A 23,082-nucleotide genomic window follows, 5' to 3' on the forward strand; every position below is an offset into this window, starting at 1 on the left:
CAAAGGTAAAGACATGTTCCCTTTTCTGCAGACTGCACCATTGATATCGCCATGGGATTTGATATTTCTCAAAGATCTGGAGCTGCTCGTGAGATGCTGATCAGCGGTCACACCAAGCTCCAGACCTTCCTGCCAGAGATCACCCATTACATTTCATCAGTACCAGGCCTGTGTTGCATCGGCCCTGCACCTGTCAAGACCAGCATTGCCTACCGGGTGGTGGGCCGTGAAGGACAGACCCTGTACGACTTCAACTTTGAGGGCTACAACGAGGAAGTGCTGAGGAAAGTCATGACCTCAAATTTGGTGGAGCCTACATATTTCAACACTGCCTTGCTGAAATCCTTTGAGGAAAAGTTCAGAGTTCAGTCCAATGCAGGTGTGAAGGTGAGTCTGAAACCATGAAGTCTGAGACATTGTTTAAGTGTTGTTTATAACATCAGCTGCTTCAGTCTCAGAAAAACAAAGACAAACAATGAGAAGGGAAAAGAGTCTTTAGAGTTCCAGCTATTTTGTTACTCACCACTGAAGTTTGCACAATAAACTGTTTTCATAGCTGGTAAACTCTTCCATATAGTTTCCTGCTGAAGTGAACAGAACTGATCACTTGAAGCTGTAGCTCAGCCAGCCAGGTGTTAAAGTAATGAAAGAGTAGTAATTTGCCTACAATAAATGAAAGTGAAAATGAGTCCACCATAACACTATCTGGAGTAAGACTTTCTGCAGCTGACGACTGTAGACATATGAGGATCTAAGTCCAGGAAGTCAGGGAAATTACTCTTAATTGAATTTTGAATACTTTCATGTGGTTGTATAAACACTCTGGTTCTAATTGTGGCTTTACTTGATGCCAAACCACAAATCTGGTGCCAGAATAAGATTACGCAAACCATGAACTATTAGGAACCTGGCCAGTAGAAGAAGACACCTCTGAACCAGTTTTCTGGTTAACTCTCCACTTTGTCAAAATTTTGTTTAATGCTAATCACCAGCCGTATCTTTTAATCCAGTAAAATCAAACCTTGTAAACCTTGTTCTATAATCCAGGGCTGAGTTAATGATATTGTAGTATTGCAAAGCTCTTTGATTGATGGTTAGAATAATTTGCAGATCTGTCAAAATAAGGTGCTGATATGTGTTTTCTTATGGAGTTCTTTAACAATAAAAGCACTCTAACGTGTGACTAACCTCATCCATCAGGTGCTGGTGATCTTCTCAGATGGACTTGATGAAGATGTGATGACCCTGGAACATGAATCAGAGCTACTGCGAAAATCTGGTAAAAACTGACAGGCTGACAGGTTTATGTGGAGACCAAACATTCTTCTGTTTACAATACCTACTTATATGTAAATGATCAAGTTAATAATGAAAGTTAAGGGCCTATTTTTGTGGTAGCACTAGGCGAGGCAAAGCAAAATGAGTGGTTAGTATTTTGGTGTAAAATGTGTCTCAGACTTTGTGCTAAGAAGAAACAACCACAATTTATCCAGTGGCAACGGCAATCTGCTGTCAACCTGGTGGTTTTATCAACAGGAGCAAACTAAATGTACGACACAAATGCGCAGAAATGATGGAATAATGTTTAAAGTGTAAATAAGACCCTTTAATTTATCATTCCCCAGCTGATCTACGAATTTAAAAATTTAAATTAATGACCGTCCACTGTGTTTAATTTTATTAAATGATGTGTAAATGACGCCAGGCTGCTACAGAACAGCCTCATACAATACTACAGACGTCATACTGTCGTGATATTCTGTTGTTCAACTGGGAGATGTCAGATTACAGCAGCGTGCAGGACAGTGCGGACGCTGCTGTGATTGGCTCAGCTGTTTCAGAGCGATGAGGCCAGTGATGTCACTGCCTGAGTCCCTCAGCCCTTTTGCACTTTGCGCTGCTGCACCTACATGAACCAAAACAGCAGGTGCAAGTTCTACCACTTTGCGCTGGTCGTTGTGCTAACACAGTTAAAATACATGGAGTGCACTGTAGTGACAGCTAATAATGCAGTTTGTAGAGATAACAAAACATTTTTTTGTGTGTTTTGTCTGCAGGGGTCAGCGCTCTGCTGACCGTGGCTCTGGAGGGAGTGCGTGACCCCGCCCAGCTGCAGATGGTGGAGTTCGGTCGAGGATTCGGCTACAAACTGCCACTGAGCATCGGCATGCCGAGTGTCGGCAGCACCATCCTCAAACAGATTGTAAGTCAACAACAACCAACGTCCTCACATCAGTGAAATTCTACCAGAAAGAACAAACATCCTATTGACATGTTCATCTCTGACTGGACAGAGCTCTACGACAGAATAAATGAGACTTCATTCTAAAATAATATCTGGAAATAGGTTCATTTAATTTGTGAAGTAAATTTACCCTCCTGGTTGAAAACACACCATCCAGCTGTGTAGTATACTAAATATTTACCTGGTTAATGGACACAAGTGAAGGGAAGTGAAGCTACATCAAATGAACAAAAGCTGCTTCATGTAACACCCCCTCCTGTTGGGGCTGGGAAGTTTGGGCTCTGTCCGTGACGTTACCATCAGGTTTCTGAATTGGGCTGCTTCACTGTCTTCACTTCCATCTTGGCAGTGCCTGACTCCGCCTATCTCCCAGCTAATCCAAAAATAGGCAAAAAAGTGGGGCGTGAAAACAGATTTTCGTCAGCACCCTGACTTATTCCTTTGATTGTGTTGATCCCAGTGAAATGAATCCCAGTTTGAGAGCTTGTTAGTGGAACTGGACCCTAATTTTCCTTCCAACAAAAACAAGATGATAACATTTTTTCGTGTTGGATGGAGCCAGGCTAGCAGTGTCCCTCTGCTTCCAGTCTTTGTGCTAAGCTAGGCTAACCACGTCCTGCACTGGACTCCTCAGAAGTGAAACTGGAACACGCCTACCTGCTGATCAGCTGCTTCATTTATTTCATGTCTTTATGTTTGTCAGTTGTTATCAGTGTTATGGAGCTAATCTTTCATGAAACATGTTTGTTTTTTAGTTGAGTTGTTGTGAAGCCTCTTGGGTTTTTGCTGTTTATCCTGTCAGAGTGAACACTTGGAAGTCTGACATATCTTCTCATGAGACTGAAAACAAATAACTTGTCTCAGTGTGTTGGAACAGTTGTGCTTGTCACCAAAATATTTCCACCAGCTCTGTCTTGTTGTTTTTGAAGTCTGGTGTCCGTCAGACTCGTCTGATTCTTGGCTTTTGTTGCAGCAGCAGGTCACAGATGAAAGCTGAGGATAAGGTGATGGAGAGATTCCTTTTGTCAACATGATGAGAATCAGAGAAATTCATTTGTCCAGAGAGGGTTTTCCTGTCCAGACGTGTGTGTTTGCAGGAACAAAAAACCCTCAGGGAGGTGTTGACAGGAGAAAATATGCATATGTTAAGGAATGGCCATTGGCAATGGAAAATAAATAACAGGAATTCTGTAAACTGTAGTGGAAAAGTGTCCCTGCTTTTGTAAGAGCTGTCCAAAAAAAAAACAAAAAAAAGTTTAAAAATCACCAGCCAAAACCTGAAGCAGAAGAAATAAAAGAATAAAAACAGGCCCTCAGTGAAAATAAATAACACCTGCTGTTTTATTATTTTATGATTAACATTTTATTGAAGGTTTGAATAAGGGAGCAAAGACAAACAACTTAACTTAGTAAGAGACCTATCAGACACACACACACACACACACACTCTGACTTGATACACTGATAAAACTATTTAAAACAGTCAGGAGGTAAATGTATTTTCATTCTATGATTTTATTGGTTAACTCATCTTTTACTGTTGATTAAAAGAAGCTCCACAGACAGACTGAACCTGTGATGTTCCATGTTAACGGTTCCCCCTCCCTGCTCTCTGTCTCTCCGCAGGACACCGTGTCAGACCGGGAGTGCTGCAACGTCATGTGCAAATGTTCGGGACACGAAGGCATCCGTGGCTCTCGGGGCTCCCCGGGGTCAAAGGTGACTGGATTATATGAACCTTTAAACTTCCAACATGATGTCAGGAATGTTTTGGAAAACGTGTCAAAAGCCATAAGAAGGCTGGTCCAGACACCTGGCCTGGTTTAATATGGGATATTTCAAAGTAAAAGCAGGACAAGTCCCTTTTTCCATGTATTCCAAGGTCAGTGTTAAATGTATAGTGTTACATAGGGCAGAGCAGGGGACGCCTGCTTTTCTCACGGCTGAGAGGAATGAGAGAGGAATGAGGTGGACAAAGTACTCAGATCATTTACTCACAAAAAGTACAATGATGTAAAAATACTTTATTACAAGTAAAAACTGTGTTTTCAGAATCCTATTAATGTATGAAAGTATTTGTATATGACAGTAAACTGTCTCCTGTGAGTATCACAGTCAGAATACATGATGTAGTTAAAGTATCACAGTAAAAGTACTTCCTGCGGTTACAGTGTAACAATAAACGTACTTCGTGTAGCTACGGTATCACAGTAGAAGTACTTCCTGTAGTTGCAGTATCATAGTAAAAGTACTTCATTGTGCAGTAAACTGTCTCCTGTGACTGATCTCTGATCAGATCATTGATCCTGAGTCATTTTACTGTCTGAGATCAGGTGATTCATAAAGTTCTGATCCACTGATCTGGATTCAGATTCTGGACTTTTGTTCCAACATTTGGTTAAACTTTGGATCATTTGATGTTTCTGGGCCTCAAACATGTATTGAACTGAAACCAGGTGAGAGATTTAGAAGTGAAATGTCTCTTTATTGGAAGTGATAACATCTGTTAGACATATGATGATATATGAGCGATCATGAGCCAACCACTGGTTTCACTGATGATTAGAATATTTTTCTTTCATTGGCTGATTGTACAGTTTACATGTTTGTCACTAAGATGATGTCAACAGCAGAACAGGTTCCTCTCCTGAAAAGAGAAACTAGTGATGAGGTAAAAGAGCAGACGTAGTTCACCTCACACAGGTTGTGACTGATGATGGATATTGAAATAAGAATGGACCAGAAATAAAACACAGGGAGTGTTTCTGTGAATTTCTCTGCGACTGAACTTGTTGTTTCTGTTTTCTGAACAGGGCCTGTCCGGACAGAAGGGTTACCCTGGATTCCCAGGAGAGGAGGGTGTCGCTGTAAGTGCTTCCACATTCAACTTGTCCACATTCACTCACTCATTTAAACACTGAACGTGTCGGACACATTAAAATGTGACCTGATGGTGGCGCTGGAGGAAAAGTCAGAGGATCAGCAGAGTCGGTGCAGTTCATCCTGAGGGAACCTGAACGTGTGAATGTCTGTGGAGACCTTACAGTCTGGACCAAAGTGATGGAACGACTCAGGGTTAAAATGATCAGTGTGAGGTCACAGCGGTGACCTCAGAGCTGACTCAGCAGAGCCCCCTGCTGGACTCCCACACGATGCATCACTGCTCACTTTGTTTGTACGTTGCAGGGCGAGCGGGGACCTCCTGGACCCAGTGGACCTCAGGGTGCTGAGGGATGTTCTGGGATCAGAGGACCAAAGGTACAGCACTGCTCAATGCTACGCTGAAATCCTGTACTCCGATGTTATCTGAGATTCCTAATCACTCATATAATGTGAGAGAAACAGCTGTCATTAGCCAGATATTGACGATGTGTCTGATTCCTGCTGTGTGTGTCCACAGGGCTACCGAGGCCTCCGGGGAAACAGGGTGAGTGAATCAGGCCGCTGGAATGTAAAGTCAGTTAAGTGAGGAAGTTGTGTGATGAGCTGCATGTAGTGAGGAATGTTTGGATAAACATTAAAGTCCAGATAGAGTCAAAGTGGAAGACGCAGACGGAGAGAAGGAGATTTGCTGACACTGGAGTCTCTTCCAACGTTGCAGGGTGAAGACGGAGAGGACGGACTGGACGGAGTCAACGGAGAACAGGTACCAACTTCAGCAGCTACAGATCTGCTCATGTGTTTAAGGAATAAAGAAAATCATAATGTAATGTATCTAAGTTAGAGTCAAACTGTGAAGCATCTCCCCAGGGAGACGTGAGATCTGTAAAGGAGGTGTGGAGGGAAAGACACTGTGAGGTGATAGAGACAGGTGCGTTCAGGTCTAACAACAGCAGCAGCAGTTCGGCCGCTCAGCAGCATGGTCAGATTATGGCTCTTAAAACATTTACCATCCGTTTGCTATTGTTTGCATTAAAAATGATGCTTCTTCTCAGAGTCATAACTCAGTCAAATCTGAACACACAAATATGATACACACATTTTTAAATTCAGTGTGACCCACACTTCACAAAGATGCTCATCAGTGCAGAACTTCATTCAGAATCCTCATGTTTTTAGGTTTTCTTCAGTATCACGGTGATTCAGTTTCTTTCATTGTCAAACAGACTAAAAGGCAAACTACGATAAATACAAATAAAAAGGGCGAATAAAGAAATTCCATTTATCTGCTACCATATTTTCAGAAAAGGTTGAGAGTGATGATGAGATCAGATGATGCCGCATGATGAAGATCTTTGTTTTTGTTTTCGTGATGGAGGAAATGAGCGGGTGTGGTCAGGAAATGAGCTGTTTGGGGGGGTTTCCAGGCTCTCGGTGCTGAGCTGTGTTTCTCTGGTTCTGTGTTCGCAGGGAGTGACAGGAAACAATGGAGCTCGAGGAGAGAGAGGACACCCAGGAAACCCAGTAAAAAAATATATTATTTTTTTATTCATCAATATCTGATCATTGTCTGTATTTATCAAACCAGAAATCGATTCACCAATTAAACACCACATTTTATTCAGCACAAAATTTTGCATTTTCACATTTTAATTAGCAGTTAATTAATTAGAAGTTGTACCATACACACTGTTAAAATGTAAATAGGTTTTCCACCATTTAACCAAGGGTAGAATAAAAAAAATAAAATAAATAAATTAAATTTTTTTATTTAAAGTGAAACAATTAGATTAGATGTTTTGTTAGCACATTAGCACAGGTTAATTAACACAATAAATAATTATATTTTATTGTATAATTGAATTGATTGTATTGATTTAATTATTTCTGCATTTCTTTTTGTAAATTATTAATCAATGATTAAATTAATTGAATAATTTGTCAATTAAAACATTTTGAATATTATATTAATTATTGATTAGTGATTACATAAAATGTAATGTACATTTGATTTTATGATCACATTAAAAAATGCCTTCAAAATTAGAATATAATACATCATTTTATAAATTAGGTGCATTTAATTAACTTAACACTAATTGACTTAGTAATGAACATCAGAAAATTAATGATTGAATAATACTTTTTTGGTTGTTTGTTTTTGTTTTTTTGTTGTCAGTCAGTCACTTTATTGATTTATTTTTATTTATTTGATTTTTATTTAATAGCAACAAAACTACATGTCGCATCGTAACAAAAGAACAAATTATTAATTTACAACAAACACAACAAAACAGCACCTGAGTGACGTCTGTTCAGTATTTTATTCCCTTCAGTGGAATTCCCCTGTAGCTGCTACGCCCATCAGATGAGGCCGTCACTCTGACATGCTCAAAGGCGTTGAACTCTGACCTCTGGCTGGTTGATTGACAGGTTTAACTGTCGTCCTCAGGGTATCCCAGGTATCAGAGGGGAGGCGGGGCTGAAAGGACAGCGAGGACTGAGAGGAGATCCGGTGAGTACCATCTGAAGTGTAACATGATGGGATACTGTAAAGGTCCAGGTCCTGTGACCCTGGTCTGGATAAACAGAAGCAGAACATAGATGTTTGGATTTATAAAGTCTTCATAGTTTTCATTCATCAGACAAAACTCTTCAGACATCAAATGTAAAACAAATAATTAAAGCCTTTTAGAAAACTTTTCTCTATCAATTAGAAATCAGGTTAAATTAGTGTGTTTTCAGTAATGTAGGAGTATTAGTGTTTTCAGCCCAGCCTGAGAGCCAAGACCCAGGGCCATAAGAGTCCAGAGAGCTGTGAGTGTACAGCAGCAGGTGAAGGTGGCGACCACCTCACCTCAGTGACCCCGTGACCCTGCTCACTCACACACACACACACACACACACACACACACAGACTTTTACAGAAAAATAAAGAGAAAAAATGCTCCTGCTCTTTTTCTGGTTGGTTTGATGGTTGACTTACTCTCTGAATATTTACATTTGTTCGTACGTTATGTTCTTGGGTCTGTGTTTATATAACAGCTCTGGTATGCTGCTATTTTCTGAATCATATTGTTGAACAAACCAGATCAAACCGCATCAGTCCACACTCTCAGTCTATCTCTTTGTTTAGGCTGGAAAATGTTTCCTGCTGATTTAAAATACCAGTAACAACACAACTGGATTCCTCTTTTAGATTCTTCTCCTGCTTTTATTCAGTTAGATACAAATTTCAAATCAGTGTTTACAGTTTGAAGGAGTTGTGTGACTCTATAAAGCTCCTGTAGACAAAGGTTGAAATAAAACACTGAGGCAGTGTCAGATCCAACTAATGGGACAAATAATGTGAAATCAGCACAGACTGATAGATTTTCCTCAGAATTGCTAAAAAAACTGAACATGATCCTGTCAGAGATGCCGCAGTATGTTCAAATAGATTCTGCACACAGTGGCTGTATCCTGTTAAAACCCTGGAGAACTGTGATTTACAGACATATGATAGATTTTCAGCTGATTTATTAACATCTTAAAAGAACAGGGAGGAAGAGTCAGGGTGATCCTGTCAAAGTAAATCCCTAAATACCTAAGTTCCAGTTTGAAAATCCCTTAAAGAAACAAATCTAATTTTTTTGTCACTTTCCTCCCAAACTGCTGGAAATCACATCTGTAATTGAAACCTTCAGTTGACTGATAATTATTTTTTATTTAATCATCCGAAGAAATTTCTCTTGTCGGTTTTTAAGGCTTCATATTCACACAGTTCCAACAAGTAAAGCAACAAATCAGCTGCTGCTGTTGAAGTGGAGACAGGGAGCAGAATTTCAAGTGAGGAGCTAATATTCAGTTTAAATGTCTTAAGCTTTATCAAATCCAAAGAACAGACGCAGACAAGAAAACTTTCTTTGAGTTTTTACTGTAGAAAATATAACAGTTGTTATTAGTTATCAGTGAAAATGATGTCGTGAGTTTACAGCAAAAACATTTAAACTTCTCTGTGGAACTCTGTGGTTCTCAGAGAGAAGTTGTTCTGCTGAGGCTGAGGGTTGATCATAACACTGGATTATTATAAGCTCTTGTGAGGGAAAATCTGATCAGAGGGAATCAGCCAAATCAGTTTATCAGTTATTAATGAAGCTGCACTTCAGTGAGTTCATCTTTGAAGAATGACTGAGACTGTGTCTGTGTTTCGGCTGACAGGGTGAACCTGGTGCCGACAACAACGTCCCAGGAGCCAAAGGAGACCCCGGCAACCCAGGTTTACCGGTAACAACACAGATTTATTGAGATCGATGCTCTGAAGCAGACATGAAGAGAAACAAAGTCACATCAGACTAAAGGTTAAAGGTCATATCAGACTAAAGATTAAATTCTGTTCATCATCACAGACACTGTCAGGTGACTTTGGTCAGGTGACTCAGTTCTGTTCTCACCTGTATGAAGACATTCATGTTTTCATGAACAGAGAATCAACATGTAATAATAGATTGTAAGGAAAACACCTTCAGAACCTGCAGCTCTCCTCTAACAGCTAGGTTTAAGATTGTTACATTGCAAACAAAATCGACATTTACACACGATTTGATGAATCTTACTTTGTCAGTGCACTTGTTGTATCCACACTGTGGTGTGTTTAACTCTGCAGGGCGCACCTGGACAGGACGGACGGCCAGGTGAGAGTGGAGTCGTCGGAAACTCGGTGAGATTTTGTAACATCTGCTTTCAAATCTGCTGCAGGGAACAGTTAACTGTTAGTTTATATATGAAATTCAGTGAATTCTATTGAAATTCACTATCCAGTTGCATTATGGGAAATGTAGGAGCCAGTGTTTTTTTGACTTAAGGTCATGCTAGAGACTCCGGATCAGATTTGGATGGTTCTGTTTTTAATCTGACTATATATAATATCTGACAGACTTTCTGGCTCTTGATGCTTAAATCTGCTGTTTTTTGGTGTTTGAAACACAAACACCAAAAAAAATAATTCTGACACACTGGTTGAGGATGTCATGTCCCAGATGCTGCGTCAGTTGTTTCCCTCCCTCAGTATATTCACATCCTGCACACAGCAGCCGTGTCCTGTTAAAACCTCATCTTTCCAGTTTTTCTTTGGTCTTGAAATATTTTGGGATTGTTGGTTTACAGATGTGTGATAGACTGAGATAGAAATTAAAATAAATGTAGAATAGACTGAACAAAATCAACAGTTACTGCCCCCAGCTCTCATTCTAGTGGCCGAGGTCCCACATCTGTCAGACCAGTCTGTTGTTGTCTTGTCTTGGCTTGGTCTTATGTGGATCACAGCCTGTAACTCTGCCAGTCTGTGATTTAATACAGTCTGACTCTTTTAATAATGTTAAATATCTGTAGTTCTTCAGGTGTAATGATGTGTAACGCTGCTGTTTTTCCTCCAGGGTCCAGATGGAAGGAGAGGCTCGCTCGGTGACAAGGTAGAGAGGAAGTCAAAAAACACTCAGTGCTGCTGGTGCTGGTTTACATGACCACTAAACAACTGAGAGCCCTTTTTAATCTGTGTGTGTGTGTGTGTGTGTGTGTGTGTGTCTGCAGGGTGCACCCGGAGGACCAGGAGATCCAGGAGTACCAGGCAGCCCAGGTGCTTCTGGTCCACAGGTGAATCATCACAGCAACTTCCCAATAGAGTTAAGTCTCAGCCCGATACCAAGACAAGAGTCTTAAATCAGTCCACGTTGTTCCTGCAGGGTTCCAGAGGGGTCAGAGGTCAGCCTGGACCAAGAGGTATCCCTGGGCTCCCTGGACCTCAGGTCAGTACATAAACTTTTCATTTGGTCCTTGTCATTAACACCAGTCAGCTGACCTCAGACCAGCTGAGAGACAGAGTGTTTCCATTTACTCATCACAAAACAGTTTTTATATTTTTATATTTATCTAACAGCAACGTGAGAAATGTCGTCTCTCAGTGACTGATGGTTTCTTAATGGCTCTAATAAATAATATCTAATATTTCCCAGGAAGTTTCCTGGAAAGAACCTTAGGTCCTCCATCTGAAGTCTGTCAGTAAATATTCATACAGTTTCATCATGTTTGGATCAGACTGTGGCTCATCACACTCATTACTGTGCTGAGGCCTGTTTATGGTGCAGAGTCATAAATATGTGGACGATTCTAAACATCTGGTAGAGAGAAAGCAGAGACTGGCACATTTGGCTGTCCATATACTTTTGGTCATGTTGTGTATCTGATACTTTTTATGTTTGACCAAAAAAATCCTAAATAACAGTTTGATGATTTTTTTCAAAGCAGTGGATCATCAGTAAGAATTCAATAAGAATCAATAATAATTTATTTTGCAGTCCTTCATTGAAGCGTTGTCCTAAAAGAAGTTAAATAGAAACATGTCGAGTTTTATAAAGAGTGAAATCCTCCTTCATTTTAATTCATTGAAAATAAAAATCCTCTCAAAGGTTTAAAAAAAAAACATATTTTCAGAAATACTTTCAAAAACAATAAATCAAATTCAAATTTAGCGTGTAGAGAAACACATGAGATTTTTATTTAGGTTTTTATTTAGTTTGTTCCTGAGGAGCTGGATGATGACCAGTGAAATCCAGACCTCCTGACTCTGATTAACGAGTGCGGGAAACGATCCCTAATTCTGTGGTCGTCACATTTGACACTTGAACCACTGAGTCACAAATCTGGAGATTCTGACAGATGCTGCCGTCGCCTGATGTACGAGACTCATCAGGTCTCTGGTTCCAGTCTGGGCCTGGTCCCCCTCAGTGACTGTGGTTCAGATATTGATGAGATCAGGTTTGTGAGGTGGACAGCAGCTGTGAACACACAGGTTCTGATCAGAGCTGCATCTGAGTCGTCCTCCACTCATCTGTGTTCACAAGGAGGTCGTTCAACTGATCAGTGTCAGAAATAAACAAAGACTCAGAAGGAAATGAAACGTGTTGCCTCACAGTCATCGCTGCTGTAGCGTTCCCTACAGGCTGCACTGCTCATTACAACTGCCCATTATTTTATTTTTATTTTTATTTTTATTACAGTAAACGTTTTACACTTTGCTGTGGTGGAGCTGCTGAGGAGCAGCTCCGTAGTTTCACTGCAGCAGGTCTAATCAGGACCGGTGATGACAGCAGTCAGCTCTGGCTTCTGATTGGTTAAAAATGTGCAGCAGTTTGTTTAAGCTGAAGCTGTGGCGCCTTTAGAGGAAACTGCTCTTTGACCTGAAACCTGTGAGTTTGTGCAGTGTGTTAAAGTATTGAGTCATTTTTCCTTTTTGTATTTGAAGAAGAAAGTTTGACAGTAAACAGATGGAACAAAGTACAACAATCAATTAATCAATCAATAAATCAATACTACAATGTAAAGGAGACTAATGTGCACTGCAGTGACTTTACAACAGGTGATGTGGTGTCCAGGTTCAAGAGCTCAGCTGATGGACAGATTAACTGCTCCACAAAACCAAAACACAGACACTGAAAACTGACATAGAAAACTATGAGTGACATCACGGTTCAGGACTTATGGACCCAAATGTAGACAACAGAGCAGAGCTGGTAATGATCCAAGATTTATTTAAGAAAGAAAACACAAGAGTCCAACTTTGCAAATGTAACAAAAATCTGAGGAAAAAAAACCTCAGGAACATAAAAGGGGAAAGTGACAAACAGCAGGAGGGAACCTGAACAACAGGTCATCTACCTTCCATTAACAACAACAGACTCTCTGTTGTCTACAGAGGGAAACGTTTCCAGTTTGTACAGAAGCTGCTGCAGTTTCCCGTCTGTGATTTGTCTCAGTGTAATGAAATTTACTGCACGAGTCCAATAAAAGTCCAGTTTACTGATCAACAGATTTATGACTCAGTTCTTCAGAGCTCGCTTGCTGCTGTTCCTGTGACTCACAGCTCTGCTCTCTTCTGTTTTTTTCTGTTACATTTAAAAAGATCAGAACATTTCCTTTACCTGCCTCTGCTGACTCAGGTGTGTGATGGATAAATAAAGCACCTCCTGTGGTTGTGGCTGCAGTCACAGAGTCCACCCCCCCCAAACCAGACTCAGTCAGATGTTAGTTCTGTTGTGCTTGTTGTTGTTGTGCTGCAGGGTGCACCAGGAGCACCTGGAGGCCCGGGATTAGCCGGACGCCGTGGAGGTAACGGACAGAAGGTGAGTGACATAATTCAATACAATATTTTAGCCATTTTCTGACATTTTATTGACCAAACCATCAAACATAATCAGCAGAAAATAATATTTTTCAGTCCTAATGTCTTAAACAGCAGTGTGTTGTAATGTTGTCTGTGATGAGGCAAGAGGAATGACCTGGGAATAAAAACTAAATGAGCTGTTGTTTTAGGGCCAACCAGGGGATCCAGGTGATAAAGGTGCTCCAGGATCTCAGGGACCCAGAGGGATGCCGGTGAGGAGACAAACATGCTGTGTGTTTGTGTTTGATATAAACTGTGTATCTGATGTGAAACCCTCTGACTCTGTCTGACTCTGTGCTCTGCTTCAGGGTCAGGATGGTAAAGATGGTTATGGACCTGCAGGACCTAAAGGTGTCAAGGTAGAGGAGATCTCAATGAGTAAAAGATAAAAAAATACAGCAGATGAAGAAACCTACTAAATAATCAATTTATTTCTGTCTTTACAGGGAGATCCTGGTTTCCCTGGTTATCCTGGTCTACTGGTGAGTCACAACAGATCAGATGAGACTCAGTGTCACTTACATATTAAACACAGAACATTATTAGGGGCCAAACTGGTCTGGATGGTGGCCCCTGTTGCGGACAGTGGCCCCTGTTTGGAACATTTAGGCTCTGATCTCAAACATCACAGAGCTGGGGGTCACGTGCACTTTTCATTCCCAAACTCATCTTCTGCCTCCTTTCTAAAGGCTACTAAAGGCTTTTAATGTGAAACATCTGCAGGAAGTGCTGAGTTTCACTGACACACACTCACCGCAATTAAAAAAAACAGTGAATAGACAAAGAGAGGGAGTGTGCGACAGTTCAAGCCTTCTGGTCCACAGGCTCTGAGTCCGGCTGCTGTTTCTTTCTTCCTCAGGGTGAGGACGGTCTGCAGGGACCCAAAGGATATCCAGGACGTAAAGGGAACCAAGGTCGAGGGGTGAGTCACAGCAAACCTGTCGCAGTATTTAATTTAACGCGTTTTTGTTTCGTTGTTGACTTTTGTTCGTGGTCTGATCGATACAGGGGAACTCCGGCCGGTCTGGAGAGTCAGGAGTGCCTGGAGAACAGGGATATCCAGGACACAGAGTGAGTGGGGGAGGGAGAGTATCATCATCATCATCATCATCATCATTGTCATCATCGTCATCATCATCATCATTCAACATCATCATAAAAAAAACTGAGATACAACAAAATATAAAAACTGAATACGTGATCGCAGCAAATTATCTTAATCTGAATTTAAGTAAAGTGAATATGACAGAGTGAAGACAATCAAATAAGATGCATAAATAAACAAATACATACACATACATGTACACAACAGTATTAAAATGAGGTGAGTAGCTTCACATGTTTGTGTTATCTGACGTGTGTGAGTGCTTGGTGGCTGTTATACCACCTTAACCCACATACCACCTTAACCAATTCAATATCTCACTTTAAATGAGAGTAATGATGAGTAACGATGAGCCGATTAATCAATAGAAAAATAATCAGGAACTATTTTAGAAATTTTATTTCAGTCATTTGTTTAAGGAAAAATGTTTCAGCTTCTCAAACCTGAGGATCTGATGTTTTTTTCATCATCATTCAGGAGTAAAGTGAATATATTAGACTGATGGTCAGACCAGACACGACACTTAAAGACGTCTTCAGACTGTGGAAAAATTATAACAGACACTTACTGTCTGACATTTTATAGTCAAAGGAATGAATCAAGAAAATAATAGAACAACTCCACCTTAACAATGACTTTTCCACGAGTACCTTAAAAATCTGACACCTGGTGGATTTATGAAAATCAGTCTTAGTGTGGGATGAGTTGTGTGTTTAGAGACACGATCAGCTGCCTGAGTGTAGAATTTACTGATGATGATGATGAAGAGAAGTCAGTAATGGCTCTTATTTCCCCTGCTCCAGGGTTCCAGAGGTCCACCTGGAGGCAAAGGCATGACTGTGAGTCCACCTTAAACTGAATGTCACCTGCCAGCGTCGACAGAAATATCAAAACCTATAATAAGTATTTTTACATGACGTATTCTTTGATTCCTCAGGAGTGTCAGCTGATCACCTACATCAGAGACAACTGTGGTAAGAGACAAAAATGGTCACTTGCATTTTTTGGTTTTATGTATTTCTCACAACAACACGGGAAAATGATTCCAGTATCAAGTTTGCCCAATTCAGGGGCAATTCACTCCTAATAAATCCTCAAATAAATGCCAATTACTTTCTCTAAAAAGCTGCATTTTAGTTGTGTCAGGGGCCACATCCTTTGAAAGACACAGTGATGAGATGGCTCCTGTTGTCTAGCAATCTTGACATCACATGACTTTTAAAAACTTGAGGTTTTAGGGTCCCTGGTTTTAACAGTTGTACCTTTAGCTCATGATCCTCAGGCTCTCTGTCGGCTGTGCTGCCATATTAATTTTATTACCGGTGCACAATGAATCATGGGATAGGTTGGACCATGAAGGATCCACCTGCTGAAGCCTTCGTGGCCCAGGAAAAGAAGGATGGAGCCTTTGAAATGGGACAGCATAGTCGCACCGTTGTTATGCAATCGGTTCCCTGTGGCCCCTGAGTTGGGACTAAGCTTTTCTAATCAGATTAAGAGTTCACATGCATCATTTCCTTTAAAATTATCTAATCTCTTTCAAAGATCTAAATGATATCTTTCTCTCCTCCACACAGCTTGTTCCATCGGTACGTATCTGCAGTGTAACAATCAGAACCATGTGGTGAGTATAGTACGAGAGCTTGGCTGCAGGGTGAGATCATCACCGTGGAGAGCTCTCGTTACAACCTCATCACTTTCTTTGGCTACAGACCCTGTTGATGTTGGAGGGAGGTCAGCAGTTACACAATCCTCTCCTATTCTTTATAGCATAATAATATGAATGGTTGTGTCTGTCTGTCTGCCTCTTTGAACCAGCCTAAAATGTCTCAGCAACTACTGGGTGGATGGTGGATTGTTAACACATTCATGGTCCCCAGAGGAAGAATTCCGCTGACTGTAGTCTCCCTGTGGTTCATGTTTGAGGTTTAGATTGGGTGAATAAAAAAAGCATGTCAGCATTGTCATTGTGAGCATGTAGACTCTTCTGGTCTGGTCTAGTTTAAAAATGAAACAATAAACCCAGATATGCACCGAGTACGACGCCTTATAGTTTATCTTACCCATTTATAGATGGTGAATCTGAAAACAAACAAAATCTAAATCTTGATACTAAAACTCTGATCAGCTGCTGCGTCCAATCACCAACAGATTTCTGGTATTATATCTAAACATTAAAGACTTCTGTGAAGGATCTGGTGTGTCCTCACTTGTGACTCTCCAGAGATCTCACCTTGCACCTCGGAGCTTTGGGCCTTCAGGATGGGGGACCGGAGTGATTTCCAGGTTGAACGAGAAACAGTCAAATGAGGGAACTGGGATGTACCCCAAGTGTGGTCGAACACCTTAATAAAATCATTGGAGCTCTGTCTGGGGTCATCCTCTCTTCATTACTCAACATGAAGTCTTCTTTGTCGGTTTTCAGATCGATCAGAGTGCCCGGCCTTCCCCACCGAGCTGGTGTTTGCTCTGGACATGTCTGAAGATGTGACCCCGGCTGCCTTCGAGAGGCAGCGCACTGCTCTCCTTTCCCTGCTGGAGGACATCACCATCGCAGAGAGCAACTGTCCGACAGGTGCCCGGGTGGCTGTGGTGGGATACAGCGCCTACACCAAGTACCTGATCCGTTTCAATGACTACCGCCGCAAGAAACAACTGATCGAATCAGTGAAGAACATCGCCCTGGAGAGGACATCCAACCGACGCCAACTAGCGGCCACCATGCGCTTTGTGGGTCAGAACGTCTTCAAACGTGTCAGAGCAGGAGTGATGATGAGGAAGGTGGCGGTCTTCCTTTCTAACGGGCCTTCACAGGATGTCAATGACATTCTTACTGCCGTTATGGAGTACCGGGCCCTCAACATCGTCCCAGCTGTCATCTCTCTGAGGAATGCTCCTGCTATTGGTCGAGCCATGGAGGTAGGTTTGATTTGTCAAAGTCCATAAACTGAGACAGGCCTCAATTCAGTTCTTCAAACCCAAAAGGATGGATCATTCCAAGCGAGGTGGAAATCAAATATCAATCAGTGAGAAAGATGTCAGTTTCTCTAAATCTACTCAGTCTAACAGTTGATATCTCCAGGATGTTCTGACCCCATCACAGTCAAGGGTAATGAAATAATTACCCTTGAAAGCCTGAATATTTGAGTAGTTACTCCAAAAGAAAGCAAACAGCACAGACATCCCTCCTGAGCCCTGTGTCCTTCTTCAGAACCTTCTCTCCTGAACAAACTGCAACACTGATCAACCTCATTTTCTGCTGATGTCTCTCTATGATTTGTCCCTTTCATGTCTTTTCCTCATGTTCGGCCTAATTGTTCGAGACTGATTCAGGTATCACCGTTTATAAGGTGTTTTAATACTGGACTCTATAGCTACCTGTGTGGTCATGGTTTTAGTAATTCCAAAGGTCAACACAGGTCTGAAAAACTGGACCAGATCTGAGAGGGATCCGAGGAAAACAACCCAAATTGGCTTGATCCTAAATGTGATCGACCCAGAGAAAGACAAATCAGAACAACAACACTGTAAGTGTCTATGAGGACAGATTGTCCAAAGGTGTTTGCAGTTACCTGAACACATATTGTCCCTCTCCGACCACCAGCTTTGCAGAGCAGCTGTAACGCTTTTGCTTTCGGACATGTTTTAAACCCTTTCCTACAGTTTTATAAACAGCTGTTTAGAGTTTTGGCGTCTGATAAACCTTCAGAGTCATGGAACGGTCACTCAAACTGGACTGTCTGGATTATATTTCGTCATCTCAGTGGTTCCCAAAACAATACACCGAGACCAAGCAGCACCTTTCGGTTCCTTAAGGCAGGATTTCTCACCAACGCCCACCGATTACTTACAAACTAACAGCTGGGTCGAACCCAACTTCTCACACCAACAGTCATTTGGCCACTGACAACATCTGGATCGAGATGTTTCTGGTTTGATGACAGTGCTGTGATCCAAACACTTCTCTTCAGGCCTCATGACTTTGACAAACAGCGAGCAGATTATCGTTAATGCTTCAACACTACAAACAATCTCAGCGCGGTCCTGACATCGACACTGAACATCTGAGCTGCTCGACGTCTTGCCAGGGAGGATTTCTTGTTTGACTCTCAGACTCAGGACTTCAGTCCAGCTACTTTTGCTCTTCGTCTCCCTTTTCAGTTCAGATTACATCCACAGACTGCTGCCAGGCATTTGTCTTCTGAGTGAAGAAACTGCAGCCGGGCCTGAAATATGATACTAAAGCTCTGAAGCTCATCACTTTAGGAGAACAACGCAATTAAATCCTGGAGATTAATGAGATGTATTTGTTGTGTTTTTAAAAAAAGTTGTGGCTCTATCATTTTACTGACGCTGTGATTAATCATCTGCTGTTTCAGGTTGATGACTCAGGAAACTCCATCTTCACAGTGCTGGGGAGGGACATGGCTGCTGACCTGAGGAAGGTCAAGAACTGTGCAATCTGTTATGGTAAGCAACGAGGCTCATGTTTAGATTAATATAATACAAATCATGCAGTAATGTTGGACAGGTCTGCTTGTGCACCTCAGTCAGCTGCTGCTCTCTTTAATGCTTATGGACCAGTGTCTGTGCTGAGGGTGGATTCAACCATAATAACTTCAAACAGCAGCTTTAAAATTCATGAGAAGGTGCTTTAGTCAGATTTAAAAGTCAGACTTATCGTAATTATTTGACACAGTTATTATTATTAAATATTTAGCAGGTTTCTGGATGATGGTTTTTGTTTCCTCAGACCCGTGCAAGCGTTCAGAGCAATGCACCTTCATCCAGGAGCCAGTGCAGCCTCAGGAGGTCGATGTGGACCTGGTCATGGTGGTGGACAGCTCCAGGCAGATGCAGGCTGATGAGTATGCTGGCGCCCAGCAGCTGCTGGGCTCTGTGGTGGAAAAGCTGGCTGTGAGCTCACAGCCCCGCCGAGCCGGCACCCAAGCCCGGGTGGCTGTAGTCCAGCAGAGCGGCACCCGGGCTCCCAAGGTGGAGTTTGGCCTGCAGACTTACCAGGACCACAACGCGATGAGGAGGCACTTGATCCAGAACATGCAGCAGCAGGGCGGCTCCTCTGCGCTGGGACAGACACTGGAATACACCCTGAGGGAGGTGCTCCTGAAGGCCACCCAGCCCCGGAGGAGGAGGGCGCTGCTGACCGTGGTGGGCACCGAGACGACCTACGCGGACCGAGCCAAGCTGCAGTATATCTCCCAGAAGGCCAAGTGCGAGGGGGTGGCGCTGTTTGTGGTGACAGTCGGTAATCGCTACAGCCAGACGCAGGTGGAGCAGCTGGCCAGTCTGCCTGTACAGCAGCACCTGATCCACGTGGACAGACTGAAGGCCGACGAGCAGGGCTACGCCCAGCGCTTCTTCAGAGTCTTCCTCTCTGCCCTCAACAGTGAGACACTGTGTTATCACCACTTGATGATCTGAATTCTTCTTCTGACGCCACATAAATCTATTGGTCCTTTGTTTGTTTCAGAGGGAATGAACACGTATCCTCCTCCATCATTAAGACAGACCTGCAGCCAGCTGCCCGGTCAGGACGAAGGACAAATACTCATTGACAGGTAACTCACACTGACTGCAGGATTACATACAGCCATAATAATAACAAATACAGATAGTTGTGTAGAGCTGAAACGATGAATTGCTCAGTCAATCAACAAAAAAAAATATTAGTTCTGATAATTAAGTCATTTTTTAAGCAAAAATGCCAAGAAAGGAACTGGTTCTAGTTTCTAAAATGTGATTATCTGTTGTTTTTCTTACTTTTCTATCATGGTAAAATATATATATTGGGTTGGTCGAACAAAAAACACTATTACCAGAAGTCACCGTGGGCTCTGGGAAACTGTGACAGGAAGTATGAAGTATTTTCTGGCATTTTGTGGAGAGAGAAATCTTAAAAATAATTATTAGCTGCAGCTCTAGAGAAAAAAACTGAAATGTGGAGTTTTACCAGCAGCAGTTAAAACAGAGGAAAGACTGAGACACTGCTGCCTCCTCTGGACGACACAGCACAGCAGAAACACTGTGACAGGACTGAATGATTGTGAAACTACTGTTGGCTGCCGTGTGTCCAGTCAGAGGCAGGCACAACTGGAGGAGGTGGGGGAGGAGGTGGAGGAGGAGGTGGAGAGCTTTCAGGAGCAGACACGAGGCCAGACTCAGACCGGCCAGCTGGACATCATCGAGACCCTGACCCGAGGAGACAGCCAGACCGTTGTCTTGGGAGCTAATCTCAACGGTAGCCCACACAGCAAGTGAAACACACACTGGTCGCACTGAAGCACTAAGAAAAAATCTTTTATTAGCCTCTCAAGGCTTCTGTACACATCCCTGTGTTAACTGTTCAACGATCTGGTTATATACTAAATACATGAGTGGGAGGCAGTTAAATGAAATGATCCAGTCATATTTTTTGGGACGACGAGCTCAGACTAACCCTGACCATCTGCTTCTGGTTTGTTGTAGTAAATGAGTCATTTATGTTGTAGCTGATCTAATGTTGTGTTGATCTAATTGATTGATTTCTCCACTGTCGTCCTCCTGATCCGACGACGTGGGTGTGGGTGGAGGCCACCATATAATTAAACCCCAACACGTCCACTCACATATGAAAGGTTTGTTTTGGAGGCTTCAGGAAGACATAACAGAAGCAGAAGCTCAGGAAAAGAAAAGCTTCGATCCCTAAAAGTTGAGCTCGATGCAGAACATGAAACTCAGGAAAAAGGTTCAAACATTCAGTTTTTAGTCTTTACAGACATTTGAAGGAGCTGCAGCTTCAGCTCGGCCCGTTAGCCGAGTGCACGCTGCACAAACTGCTGCTCACATCTTAGTTTTTATTTTTCATTAAGACTGTGTCTCTGTTGCACCTCACACTGATGACTGAACTGAACCTCTGTGATATGTTGGCTTCATGTGTGTACAGTTGTTCACCAGGCTGCATGTTAGGCTTGGGCAATATCCAGCACGTCTCCATACAGTCCAGCACAAGTATCCAGTGTTATCACAGGTTCATTCAATTTTTGATGTTAGAGGAAATATTGCAGATGGTGGGAAATGTCACAATATCCAAAATAATCTAATATTGGCCCAAGTCTACTGCATGTGTTCCCCAGGGGCAGCGTCTCGTAACATTACACGTTAAATTAATAATCAAATATTCTGCTCACATCAAACCGTTCACTCCTGGTTTTTAGGATCATTTTATTTGATTATCAGTGTGAAATTAAGGCGACAGCTGTTTCAGGCCGCTGCCCCGGGGGGTTTGTCAGTGTTTGTATGTTAAATGTGTGTAGTGTTAGTAAATGTGTGTGTTCTGCTTTCAGCTCAGTGTCAGCTGGATGCTGATGCTGGTATCCAGTGTCAGGACTATGTCCGAGCATGGTACTATGACAAACACGTCGGTGCATGCTTTCCCTTCTGGTATGGCGGTTGCGGCGGCAACGCCAACCGCTTTAACACGGAAAATGAATGTTTCCAGACATGTGGCATCAATAGTAAGTCCTGACTGCACATCAGAGCACAAACTGACCTGTCAGTGTCTCTGTGGACTGTTTGACTGACTCTTTTCTAGGTCAGGCTGTTTGTCATTAACACTGTCTCGTCTTCTTTATGTTGTCTTCTAATTTGAATGTTTTGTCCTGATAGTTCTGTCTGTCTCTTCTGTCTCAGCATCAGTGACACTTGAAAATGAAAATAGAAACCAACAACATCACTGGAGTAAATTTTCTTAACTATTGAAACTCATCCAATTCGTAGCAGCAGATTTACAGCTCGAACATCTTTCCTGTACAGTCACTAACAGATATTTACTGGGTCATTACAGTGCAGGTTAATATTTACTACCTTCAGTAGAGTAACAATACTAAAATCTAAAATCTAAGATAATGCTCATTCCACTCCACAGTACTAATGTGCCAGACTTTAGCATTTGCTCTGTCAGGTATTAACTTTAAAGGTCCGTATAGTCACTGCGATGGTTTTTGGTTCTTAGAACCACAAATAAATGTTCTGATGGAGATCAACACTTCAGATAACATATGGAGCTTTAAACTTTATTACAGATTTCTTTCTGTCTCCTTTAGTTAAAAGTAGTTGAAATTTAATCTTTAAAAAAGCATTAGATGTGTTTTTTTCATGGTGAAGCTCAGATCACTGAGACGTGAGACGTTGAATTTCATGATAATTGGTGATTGTTCATTTTCCACTAGAAATGAACTAATGTGGGTCTGAACTCAGTCAGTGGGCTGTAAACTGTTTATGAACACAGCTTCATCAAACCTGAGGAAGCACAAACAGCAGCTCAACCTGCTCGTGTTCAGTGATGTTGCAGAGTGGTGATGATGATGATGATGATGACTGTTCTCTCTCTGACAGATCCAGACATCCTGCCGACGCCGCAGCTCAACGGCTTCGCCTCCAAAGGTAAAGATTTGATCACCTGAGACGTCATGTTCAGAACTGAGGATGATTCAGGATGTGATGCAGGGACACATTTTACAGTCTGTGTGATGAAAATCGATGACAAGATCAGTCAAAAAACGTAACATTTAAAAAAAGTTCAGCAGGAACGGAAACGTAAAAACCAGTAACAGTTTGGTGCCTTAAAGTCAGACAACATAAGTCAATTTGTAACAT

At 42.0% G+C, this 23,082-nt stretch overlaps 1 protein-coding gene across 6 annotated transcripts in view; it reads left to right on the top strand.

Moving 5' to 3' along the window:
• Nucleotides 1-23,082, top strand: part of LOC139612564 (collagen alpha-6(VI) chain-like) — a 69,198-nt gene that overhangs the window by 43,771 nt on the left and 2,345 nt on the right. For 5 of the 6 annotated variants that reach the window (XM_071468236.1, XM_071468240.1, XM_071468237.1 and 2 more), the window contains 31 exons: nt 32-387; nt 1,201-1,279; nt 2,058-2,203; nt 3,872-3,964; nt 5,059-5,112; nt 5,432-5,503; nt 5,646-5,672; nt 5,847-5,891; nt 6,596-6,649; nt 7,578-7,640; nt 9,326-9,391; nt 9,771-9,824; nt 10,540-10,575; nt 10,694-10,756; nt 10,846-10,908; nt 13,219-13,281; nt 13,472-13,534; nt 13,631-13,681; nt 13,769-13,804; nt 14,182-14,244; nt 14,331-14,393; nt 15,231-15,266; nt 15,365-15,401; nt 16,005-16,016; nt 16,853-17,346; nt 18,807-18,897; nt 19,181-19,834; nt 19,919-20,006; nt 20,523-20,686; nt 21,771-21,941; nt 22,822-22,869. In XM_071468236.1, coding sequence (XP_071324337.1) covers nt 32-387; nt 1,201-1,279; nt 2,058-2,203; nt 3,872-3,964; nt 5,059-5,112; nt 5,432-5,503; nt 5,646-5,672; nt 5,847-5,891; nt 6,596-6,649; nt 7,578-7,640; nt 9,326-9,391; nt 9,771-9,824; nt 10,540-10,575; nt 10,694-10,756; nt 10,846-10,908; nt 13,219-13,281; nt 13,472-13,534; nt 13,631-13,681; nt 13,769-13,804; nt 14,182-14,244; nt 14,331-14,393; nt 15,231-15,266; nt 15,365-15,401; nt 16,005-16,016; nt 16,853-17,346; nt 18,807-18,897; nt 19,181-19,834; nt 19,919-20,006; nt 20,523-20,686; nt 21,771-21,941; nt 22,822-22,869 — 3,405 coding nt within the window. The remainder of the gene's footprint in view (nt 1-31; nt 388-1,200; nt 1,280-2,057; nt 2,204-3,871; nt 3,965-5,058; nt 5,113-5,431; nt 5,504-5,645; nt 5,673-5,846; nt 5,892-6,595; nt 6,650-7,577; nt 7,641-9,325; nt 9,392-9,770; nt 9,825-10,539; nt 10,576-10,693; nt 10,757-10,845; nt 10,909-13,218; nt 13,282-13,471; nt 13,535-13,630; nt 13,682-13,768; nt 13,805-14,181; nt 14,245-14,330; nt 14,394-15,230; nt 15,267-15,364; nt 15,402-16,004; nt 16,017-16,852; nt 17,347-18,806; nt 18,898-19,180; nt 19,835-19,918; nt 20,007-20,522; nt 20,687-21,770; nt 21,942-22,821; nt 22,870-23,082) is intronic. The other variant, XM_071468238.1, reaches the window with a different exon arrangement.

This window comes from Trachinotus anak, unplaced genomic scaffold (genome assembly GCF_046630095.1).
Source record: "Trachinotus anak isolate AG129_WGS33_773 ecotype Australia unplaced genomic scaffold, CSIRO_AGI_Tana_v1 ptg000032l, whole genome shotgun sequence".
In the NCBI taxonomy this organism is placed as follows: Eukaryota; Metazoa; Chordata; class Actinopteri; order Carangiformes; family Carangidae; genus Trachinotus; species Trachinotus anak.